Source organism: Stenella coeruleoalba (genome assembly GCF_951394435.1).
Source record: "Stenella coeruleoalba genome assembly, chromosome: 6".
NCBI classification, from domain to species: domain Eukaryota; kingdom Metazoa; phylum Chordata; class Mammalia; order Artiodactyla; family Delphinidae; genus Stenella; species Stenella coeruleoalba.
Window position 1 is genome coordinate 39,250,805 of NC_137151.1, and position 12,041 is coordinate 39,262,845.

The 12,041-nt window shown below is 33.1% G+C and overlaps 1 protein-coding gene across 9 annotated transcripts in view; it reads right to left on the minus strand.

The window, feature by feature from the left end:
- Window positions 1-12,041, minus strand: part of LRP1B (LDL receptor related protein 1B) — a 1,831,517-nt gene that overhangs the window by 212,910 nt on the left and 1,606,566 nt on the right. For all 9 annotated transcript variants that reach the window (XR_013828854.1, XM_079925113.1, XM_079925117.1 and 6 more), the window contains 2 exons: window positions 3,966-4,154; window positions 2,990-3,138 (listed from right to left, as the gene is read on the minus strand). Coding sequence is in view for 8 of the 9 variants with exons in the window: in XM_079925113.1 (XP_079781239.1) it covers window positions 2,990-3,138; window positions 3,966-4,154 (338 nt within the window). In the remaining variant the exon portion in view is untranslated. The remainder of the gene's footprint in view (window positions 1-2,989; window positions 3,139-3,965; window positions 4,155-12,041) is intronic.

Consider the following 12,041-nt stretch of genomic DNA (forward strand, 5'->3'; position numbering starts at 1 on the left):
ATTTCATTTTTAATAAGGACATAAAAGTGTTTTGAGTTAAGGGAAGGCCAGGGTAAAATATATTTATTATTACTCTTTATGCTAATCCATATTTTATTCATTACTCTCAGAGGAAGATTTCTTCTATTTTGTGTCTGGGCTTTTTTTTTCATACTTAAATACAGTAACTTTGAAAAGATAAATGCTAAACATAAATACAAAACATTCTTCATGGTAAATGCTCTCCAAGACTAATAGCTTCATAAAATAAATTGCAGACTGCAATCATCACCCACAAGAAGAAGCTATAAAGAAACTCTTAAATGCATGTCTACTAAGTGGGTACATGGATAAAATGCAAATCCTACATATAGTGAAGTTTACTCAAAACAGGAAGAGTCTCCACTTAAAAATAAGTAAATTCATTTTAAATTTACTTTTATAGTTTTCTAATTAAAATGATTTAAATGTAATATTTGAAATGATTTGTGCCACAAGAATTGGACCTAACCTTGATTTTTACCAGATTTTCATATGTTCATTTCCAATCCTAATAGAATTCTTATCGGTGTGATTTGCCTATTTTGTTAAAAATCAATAATATTTGGGGGTGTATAGTTGGCTGCAGTAACTAGATGATAAACCCCAAATCCCTTAGTAAGATAAATTTAAAATGCAATATTTTTTATCAGAATGCTTAATGATATGATTCTGAAGTACATAAATTATTCACTTCATTTTAATATCTACCTCACTAAAAATTGTGCTATGAACTGACTTTTCTCCAAGAAGTATACAGTAGATCTTTTTTCCCTCCCATTGTATCAGAAAAGAATCGGAGATAAAATGACTGCATAAACCACAGGACTTACAGGGACAACCACTACTTGATTGTGTTAGCTGAGATGTTACTCTTCGTTAACTTTTTTCTTAAAAATGAGACAAATGAAGTGATAACTGTTTTTTTCAGGAAGTATTGAAAACAAAGATATCTGATCCATAACATTCTGTTGTTACTGTACTGTCTTGCTGTTGCTTATTCTTTTTAATTCATGCAAAACACTATTGGGGGTATATGAAAAATTATAAATATTTTAGTCATGTTATCACTGGTACCAAATTGAGAGGTAATTTAGTTATATGAATAATACTTTTCTAGGTTGATTTAAGTTTTCATTTAATTGACTGATCAGACTTTTTGCCTTTGAATACATACAATCCTAGGTTTTTCTTATTTAATAATTTGAAACATCTTATTCCTTTTATGACTACAGTGAGGCTGATGTTTTACTATCTATGTCCTGCTGTTTGAGATTTCATCTGTGTGTCAGACATCCTTTGGCTTTACTTTATTTCCAGTCAGCTAATGAGGCTCACTACACTGTAAGGGGCTTAGGCAGGTGTCATTTCCACTAAGTTACCTATAGCCTCAGTGTTGGGCCTCAGCAGAGTGACCCTGGTCTGCTCCAAATCAAGAGAACAGAGGTTATTTCAGAATAACCCAGAGGTTAAATTGAAAATCTGTCTAAACTAAACAAAATTAACAGAAATTATAATTAAAAAATTTTTAAAGATGTGACTTCTCCCTTAAATTTTACCTCTAGTTTGCTTATTTTACCTCCCATAGTGACAAATTGCTAGTTCTCTAAAAATAATGAATTTTGTTCACATAAATACTTAGGAGAGTATAATTAAAACAACACAGTTGTAAAGAAAAAAGAGACTGTGACCTGTGCTTTCAACTAGACATCAGAACCTCCTGATGGCAGCTCACACTAATTGCACACATACTCAAGTATATTCTACTTGCACTAGAGGGCTAGGGTAATAACAACAACACTTACTATGACCCAGGAACTTTTCCCATGTAATCTTCATAACGGTGGCCTGGAAATATTATCAATCCCATTTAAAAGACGAGAAAACTGAGGCATCAAGTAGTTAAGTAACAAAGCCAAGGTAATTCAGCTTATTTAAAGCAGTCAGAGTATGGTCAAAGTGAGTCTGGCTTCAGAGTCTATGCCCTTAACCACTACACATACTGCTTCCTGGAAGAGGTTGGATCTTTTTCATTTATATGGTTCTTTATTGTATGAGCCTCATAGTCATAACTTAAGAGGCAAGTTGAGCTAGAATTAGCTTCTCTTTTTGAAAATAAGCACACCCTAAGAGAAATTCAGTCTCTTCCTATGATGTCACTGCTAGAATTGTAAAACCAGCAAATTCAAAACACAGAATTCTAAGAATAAATTTAGTCATGTTAAAAAAACAAATCACATTTCCTTTACAATTTTATCTTAAACAAGATACTCAAATATAAAAAATTAAATTTTATAATGCCATATGACTTTTGTCCAAATTTTGAAAGTAATAAAGTCCATGCAACTACCATTAAGTAGAAAAATTAACTTCTGAAATAGCTTCACTGAAAATAACTACATTTTGAAGAAAAAGAGATTTCAGAAGGAAATTATTTAGATCATATAAATTTTCAATAAAAATATCTAGAAAATTACTTTTTACAAACATATTTTCCATATCACTTACTCTGAAGAATGACAGAGAGGTAGAGATGGTGATACAGAGCAGATTATCTAGGAATATTTTTTTCTTTGTTTAAACTGCATATATCTTAGTCTTAACCCTATGCCTCAATCACCCTGGTATCTTGGAATAGGTCAAATTTCCCCTGATGATTCTGCTATGCCTGCTTACGATTTGCACCATTATTCTGTGTGGATCGGTGTAAGAATGGTTTCCATTTTTGTTTTTGTCTTCCTTTTAACCTCTATGTGTACTTCCTAAATTCCCATTTTAACAATATGTATCAAATTGCTTTTCCCTTACTCTGTGACCCTCTCTATAATGTATGGAATGTTTATCTAATGCTATGCCAAACAAAAAACATGATGTTTCAAAAACGGTTTACGTGAATAAACAAAACACAGGCAAAACCTTTATAACAACTTGCTCATACATGCCATGAAATGATTTCTAGACCTCTACTCACCTGACTGGCTGTGCAGTTGGATAAGCAAGTCCTGTTATCAGCTGCAAGATAGAAGTTGGTGGGACATGCACAGGTGTGAGTCTTTCCAGGGGCTAAAAGGCACAGATGACTACAACCTCCATTATTTGTCATACAGAGATGTTTGGAGACTACAGATGAGAAAGAAACAACAACAGAATGGGATAATCAAGGCCAATAATATAATATGGGATGAGAGATAGGACATTTAAGCTTCATAACTTGTATTTGAATACAACGTTGTAATCAAGAACTCATCAAGATTATAAATATAATTTTATTTTGTTAAAAACTCTACTCATCATCCTATGACATTTATTTTATCATTAAATAATTTTAAGAATGTATCTCCACAATAGAAAGTATTTTAGTAGGAAAAAAGTGTCCATCAGAAAAACAGAGACTAAAAGTATTTTGGATGAGTATATACACAGGTTTAAAAATATAAATGTAAAATAAAATAATGAAATGATGGTCTACATGTAATAGTATAGTGGGTAGCAAAATAATCAAAACTTTATTCCATATGGCCTGATAGAATTCCCACTAGACGTATGCTTAAGCAAACTTGATACAGTTCTCATTTTTAGAGCCTCAGAGTTACATAAATATAGTTCCTTTCACCTAGCAGTTCAGAAACTAGGATCCTATAACTATTTTGTAAATAAATGATTTCAAGAATGCAGTCTTCACTTCTCCAACTACATGTATTAATGTCATTTCAGGTTAATATGATTTCAACAAATCCATAATTCTTGTACTATTATTGAGCTTCTAACCATAACCCTTAACAGCAGTATTTGATATCAACTGAATTTATTCTATACAATTATGCTAAGCAGTCAAATCTGGTAATCTTTCTCAAAAATAAATTTACACTTAACCTTAAAGGAAACAAAAATGGAATGTTACTAAAAGATGTTGATGCACTTATGGAAATCATGGAAAGAATAATTACCATCAGGTTGTCTATAAGAATGATACACCTGGATATCTGTGATGGCATGCCATGAGTTAATCAGTGAGAGTCTGTCTGCTCCCGAGGTTTTATGGGCACGGCTGAGTGACTTGGTTTTCCCATCAGTCCAGTAGATGTAGTCTTCAAACAATGTTAGTGCAATCACCCCTGGAATATCTTGATTAGGGACTGTAATAGGAGATGGTAAGATTAATGTTCAGTCTTGGAAGACTGCCAGTTAAAATATTCAATACTACATGGGCTGACAGATACAACTGCTACAGAACTTCGTGTGAATAACTGCTGTGACAACCTGTCAGGCCGGCAAGGTTCTTTATTACCGGTTAAGAGAATGCAGGATCTGGCGCAGGAGGTTGCTTTGCTCAGATTTAGATTGTTTCAACCACTGGGAAGAAAATGAATTCAATCCTGCTTACAAGTAATGGCTGCTTCACCAGAAACAAATAACATCCAACATTTAAAACTTATATATATATGTATATCTCCATCAGTTGTTTCTAACTTATATCCTCCTTAAATCCACAGGTCATTGTACTGCTTTCTCCCACTTTTAAATGGATTAAATTATATATCCAGGATGAAATGTCTATCTACCTGGAGATAGAGTGACTATGACTACTATTAACCATTTTAGTCACTGAGATCTTATGAGTATTTTTGCTTGCAAAATAAGCTGGGATAGGGATGGAGAAATATATAAATGTGACAAATAACAATGCATCATGCAGACTTAACAATTATAAAACTGCTTTGTTGCAGATTAAAATTGTTTTATAATTATACATTCATTAGAGGACTGGGTTTAAATGTAAACAGTAGATTGAGCTTCACAAATGTAAATTTTTCTTTCAAGAGATTCCAGGGTCCTATCTGGCAAATAAGATGTAATAAATTTGTTTGGTGGTTTGGAGTTAAATAATTTTAAAATGTGATAGAGGGTTCTTCAACTTTTTTTAAAAAAAGCAATAAATAAAGAAAATTGAAATTCCCTAATTTGCACAAACATTCCAATATATTTCTCTATATAAATTTTTAGATCTACTTTTAAAAATTCTGCAAAATGTTCGTTAATGAGAAAAGGTACTATAATTCAGGTAATATGTACATTTTTATATATTAGAACATAATGACAGAATTTATGTTTGGCATATTCCTCATTCAGCAGTAACTGAAAAACTATCAAAATTTAAAATATAATTCACTTTTTCTAGGGAGGTTTACAGCCTTATTTTTAAGATGCTGGGTAAATTTATATTGTTAACTAGAAGTAGAAATTTTAAATCTACCAATTTGTTATTTTTACTCAGATGGGCAAAATGTGATCAGAGAATTCACTATGACTCAGAAAATACAGAAATAAAAGAGTTAAGACTCCTTCAAATGGGTGACACTTTAAGCCATTGACTACTATAAATAATGTAGTGTCTAGCCAGAAATCCATCTCAGAAGAGATACTATGCATATGAAGGATATAAAAAAATCAAGAAAAATCCAGATGTGCGCACTTTTGATGCAGATATTCAAACTGAATTATCCGTGTAATTCCCAGACATGGAGCCCATTGCCACAATGATAAGTAGAATTGAATAAAGAAAGATGAAAAGTATGACATTTTACCAGAATGAATCATGTCTGAGTTATTTATGCAAACTATGCCCACTCTCCCCCTTTGACTATATAAATTCATTCCAGAAAGATAAACAAATGTGGCAAAATGTTAACAATTGGGTGACTCTTGGTAATAGGTGATCATTACAGCAATCTTTCAACATGTGTGTATGTTTGAAACTTTTCAAAATAAAATAAAAATACTCAGAAAAAATTGAAAGTCTCAGAAACATTCAACTCAGATTTCCTTAGATGTCAAGCAAGTAATTACATCATTAAATAGGAATTCAAAAATTAATCATCACTTTAAAATAATGTCAGTCCACCAGAGATTCAATTAGCTTCTGTACAAAAAGTGAAGTTATTGTAAGAACTTGCCTATTAGCATCTCAAAAATAGCACAGTCTGTTGAACTATTCAATAACTAGAGCTGACATTTATTCAGCCCATGGGTGCCAGAAAGTAGGCCCTTGGCTCTAATGGGTGGGGGAGGCCATTCTGGTCCCAGAAGGAAGAATTATCAGGCCCACATATCGATAGATCTGAGATTGAGAAACCCCATAGTAACATATCAACTTTGTACACCTATTTAATTTAATACTCAAAACAACTCTATCATGAAACAGTTGACCTCACTTTCAGATAAGAAAACTAAGATTTGGAAAACAAGTAATTTGACCAGAGAGGACAGAGAAAACTATGAAGATGCTGGTATCTGAATCTAAATCGGATTTGCTGGCTGCTGAGTTCTTTGCCACTTTACCTATCAGTCTTTAAGAAAGCCATCCTAGTAAGGTAAAGTGTGGTTATGGACTGAATTGTGTCCCCTCAAAATTCATACGTTGAAGCCCTAGACCCCAATATATCTGTATTTAAAGATAGGGCCTTTAAAGAAGTAAGATTAAATTAAGGTCTTCAGAGTGGGACCTTAATCCAATATAACTTCTCTTACAAGAAGAGAGGGACACCAGGGGTGTGAACATACAGAGAAATGGCCAGGTGAAGGCACAGCAAGAAGACAGCTATCTACAAGCCGAAGGGAGAGGCCTCAGGCGAAACCAAACCTGCAAACATCTTGATCTGGGACTTCCAGCTTCCAGGACTAAGAAAATACATTTCGGTTGCTTAATCCTCCAAGTTTGTGGTAGCCTTAGCAAACTAATACAAGTATATAAAACAATGGGACTAATTTCATAAGCTCCATGTGAATATCATTTTATTTAATTACTTGAATGCAATTACACTGTATATGATTTTCAGACATGAGACAATTTAAGCACAGGGCAAGTTTGCTATCTCTAAGTTTGTAGTGATTGGCCACCAGAAACCCTCTGTTATCAGGTAATCAATATAAGTGTATAGAGATCAGAAAAATGAACTCTTATTTTTGGCACATAGCTGGATGTACAAAGAATGTAGAAAAGTCAGGTTAAAGTGAAGAAAAGTAGTCCATTTTCCCAGGAATTGAATCTGTTTGATTCAATTCCTTATTTGATACTGACAAAGAAAAACAGGACTAACACTAGGATCTTTATACAAGCCTATTCCAAGCCCATTCATTTGGTAAACATACTTATTTCCCAAACAGCAAGCATCAAACACAACCACCAGAGTATTCCTTCTAGAGAAAAGAAATGAAGTAAAAACACCAACTATGTTAACCAAAAGAAATCTAGTCTCATACATCTGTAACACTATAGTGGCTCCAACAAGCTACTCTCTAAGAGATAGTGACGTGTTCCCTAACACCACGACCAATGCCAATAAAAATCAAATAAAATGAAAGAGAGTAAAACAAACAAACAAGAATCTTTACATATTGCCTTTTCTGGGGTTTGACTCATAACTTGGCAGTATGCCTCATTTCCTCTTTAGGACCTAAAATCTCCTTATGAGAGTTATTTGACTATCTGCTTAAGTTTCTGTGAAAAAACTGCTATATGGTAACTGATAAATGATAAGTATAAATGAATGGATGCTGTGTTTGTTTTTCCATCAACACAAAGAGTTCAACCTACATTGGGAGTAAATGAGATGTTCCGAGCCAAAGCATTATATATTTTGGTATGGGAAACGTTCCTGATTCAGAATGAGAAAAATAAACTTGCTTACTTTTGGTTGTATTGTATCTCTATTTATATACTTATTTTCACCTTATAGATATGTGTATATATGTACATCTATATGTGTGTATATACATGTGTGCGTGTATTAGGTATGTGTGCATATATAACATATCTGTAATATATATATGCATAATATATACATACATGTATTATATATACATACATATATTACAGAGCAACAAAAAGATTAATCTTGTGATGTAATTTGGCAGTTAGTGGAGCTGACAAAATAGACAAAATATATATAAAATATAAACATGAAATGTGATGGTATATGTGAGAAATATTTAACACAAATTCTTACTAAGACATGGTTGAGTTTATGGAAAAAGCAGTCAATGTTTTCTCAGAATAATGGTTATCCTTTTCTAAGAGGAAAATAATATGGCCCCCTGTTATACATAAGACTGCTTTTGTTTGATTGAAAGAAAAATGCAAAAAATAAATGTAGGGAAACTTTCATTTTACAGGTATTCAGCAGACATACAAAAACGACACTAAAAACAGAACAGTTGTGTGGGCTGCAGTTTAACAGGTACTTATTATATATTTAAAACCTATTTTAAAGCTGCTTTCTGTAGTTAGGCCTCTATTCTGTACAACAGCGGTATTTACTGTACTGTTTCCAGCACTCCACTCAAGCACTAGGCTCCTAACTTTTATTTCATAGACTATATGTATCAGAAGAAAGGAGTTGATATTTGGCAAAAAATAAATCCAAGAAATACACTTTGCGGAGTTTTTCTCTTTTAGTCAAGTAGGTTGCTACCCTGGTAAGGTTCCTAGTAATTTCGATAAATAGAAAAAGTGGAAATCCAGAATATGCTTTCAGCTTAACTGTTGCCTCACAGTTAGAGATACTCTATTATGAAACTCTTGATTATTCATTTTTGGGAATATCATTTATCATGCTAAACAAGTATATTCCTGGATAATACCAATCTAATTGTATATTTGGGACTAACCTAGTTTAAATACTTAAGAACAGAATGCACCAATGACATAGTACTCATCTCTTGTTGAGTTAAAATCTTATAGTTGGTGTTTTGGGTAAGATATTACATTGGGATAATGGCAGATTCAACATAGCTTTGCCCAGTGGGTTAGTACTTAAATAGAAATTTTACTACTAATGCCATATTTTTTTCTGATTTTTCTCGAAGATTTACTTCAAGGATGTAAATGTCATTTTAAAATATTATATGGAACAATTTTTAATTTTGTTATTTAAAAATTATTATAAATATTTTCAAAGGAAGAACAAAGTTCAACCACCAAATTCAGTAGTTATTTTAATTAAGGAATCAAGATAAGAGTAACTTGAATATTGATTTTTTTTCTTTTAGTTATAAAGAATTTATGTATTGTTTGGAACACCTGAATGATCCAGTAAAGTCAATCTGACCCTCACTCTACGGCTGACAGTTTGGAAACAATCTCCTAAAACTTTAAAGTTAATAAGCATATCAAATAAAATACTAAATTCTATCATCTTTTGATTTTTAATACATTTTAAGACTCTCCCATTTTTCTTATTCTTGGTGTCATTGTCTCAAGTAGTCTCACCTTCCTTCACACCTGAAAAATTGCAAAATTAGTCTGATTTTTCTCATTGCTTTTAAACTCTTCCAACCTTTTTTTTTGTAACAGCCAAGCTTCCTGTAGTAAACAGAGAACGTTTTTAAATGATAATTGAAAAGAATTTAATTGAAAGAAGTCAGTCTTCTGTACGCAACTGGTTTTATTATTTTTCTCTTAATTATTTACAGAGGTGTGGCTAAGGAACCGATGATAAAGTTCTTTCCTAGATCTGATACCAGAAGCTGGTGAAAGCTGTAGCTAAGGAAAAAGAGCCACCTACCAAAAGCAGATGACATTTGGCGGAGGAACTCAGCCACTGCTAAACCACTGTAGTTGGTCATGGAGGGAAAGGGGATAAATAAATATTCTGGCCTCTTGCTTCCTCCATTGTCTAATCTCCTGCCAATGCTTCCCATGGTTTAAATCCAATCTGAGGCTGGAAGGTAAAAGAGCTGGGGTGATGCAGTCCACAGAAGTACGCCTTCTAGCATACAGAGCATGGCAAAGAGGCAAAGATAGAATAACTAGAACTCCCTCCAGTAAATATTTCCAATATTTCTTCTATCTCGCATCTCTCTTCCTTGATCAAAAACCACCAATGACAGCCATTCCCTAGGCAGTACTGTGAAAACTATTTAGCCTGACTGAAACTTCTGTCTTCAGAAGAGAAGATCAGGATCCTCACTAATCCTCTATTCTGAGAGACCTTGACACTAACAATTTTCCCTGATATCTTTCTAGAAGTCTAATTTACAATACGGTATGTAGAGAAGCCAGGAATTAAAGTAGTAGAACATGAAAACCAAAAAGGAAGATATAAAACAAAGAAAAACAATTAGCATTCAAAAAATGAGGTGAGATTAATCAAAGGCTACAAAAGGAGTGTAACATGATAAAATTAGATGATGGAAGAAAGTGATCTAACATGTCAAGAAAGTGGAAGATTCATGACAGTGGTGAGTACGTGGGTGAATAATGGTTTCTAGTTTATAGAGAGTAATGGAGAAGAGTGGGTTGAAGGGAAAATGGCCATAGTATACTAATTTCCAGAGAATGACTGCTGAGTCAGCAGCTTTAGTTACAAATGCCCCATCAAAAAGAGTATGCTTTATGTAACTTAAGTGCCAAGAACATTTGTTCTTTGTCCGTAATTGGGCATCCCCTTCAGTGTTACTGTTTGCAGAAGATTTTTTTAAAATAATTATTTCCTCAGAACCATCTACAACAGGCTACAAAATATTCCATTTAACATTTGCCTACGTGAACATTTTTTCCTGCCTACTCTTTAATACAACCCTGCTTAATGGAAACAGTACTACAAATAAAATTTCAGGCATATGGATCCAAAATCCATTGTTCAAAATCAATAAAAACATTATCAAATGGTAGAAACACTAAGAATAGTCAGTATCACCAAACATGATGATAAAATGTTCAAAAGTTATTTTTTCCAATAAAAAGTATGATCTTTCAAAAAGTTCATCCATCACTGAAACCTTAAAGAGGAGGAAAAATAAAGGTCTTCCATTCAGCATATGTCAGAGTACATAGCAGATATGAGCTGATGCTACTTGAGTGTCTATTATATGAGGCTGCCTTTGGAATACCGACACTGATCAAATGTCCAGACAAAAGTTACATGTCCTTCCTTAATGCAGTAGTTTACACTGGGACACTTAAATGTGAAACTTTTTGAAATAAATGTAATGTATGATGGCAAAATATAGAAATTATTTAGAGCTCTTCTTTAAATTAAAGCCATTATTAAAAGACAGAAGGCATCCTTTGCCTACCCTTTTCTGGTATTCCTTGCCTTTTTTTGTCTACCTTGTCACCTCAAATCATATACACTCTCTACATAGATTAGGAATATTCAACTTCATATAATTTAATCCCTTCCCTTCCCTCACATATCTTTAAATTATTCATAATATAAGGTCATATATGGCCACTTTCATATTTAATATCTAAAAAGAGTATTTCTGCTAATGAATAGCAGTATTTATAAGTTTACAATGTAAATTATAGTTCATTTACTTTGAAAACTAAACTGTGCCTATAAATATCGTCTCTTGATGATGACACTGCTCTTCAATCTCTGAAGTAAACAAAACAACACTGTTTCATGCACTTGGTAAAGATATATTCCAGTTGCTTTGAAACTCTCTGGACTTTTCTACTGGTGATACAAACCTTCATAGATACTTGGAAATGTACTTTCAGAGCTGACCATCAGTACTAAATATAAGTTATGACATTCTACATACATATGCATTAGGAATGTGTTTGTTAGAGCGTCCTAATGAAAGCTGAAGACTTTGAAAAGCCCTTTGCCTTTGGAACAGATATCAAGTAGAGCCATTTACATGAATTTAGTATCTGGTTGTCCCACATTCCTATAATTATAAATATGCTTCTAGAATAAAAACAGAAAAGAGTGTAACATATTACAAGCATTTTCAAACGTGTTCTAGTACTCCTAGGAATAACTAGGGATAAGTGAGTGAACTGAATGAACAGTCTTCCTCTCCCCCAGTTCCAACCTCAGTCAATTCCTTTAAGAAATGTTAAAAAATCACTGATTGATTAGAAGTCCTATTTTGTGGGTAAGAATTTTGAACTATAGTGTGGCAAAGCAACTTGCCTAAATTAGAGAGTAACCTAACCAAAAACTAAAGCTACTAATTCCCAATGCTGCACCATGTCATATTTGGGACGGATAACACTGTTGAAAGTGGCT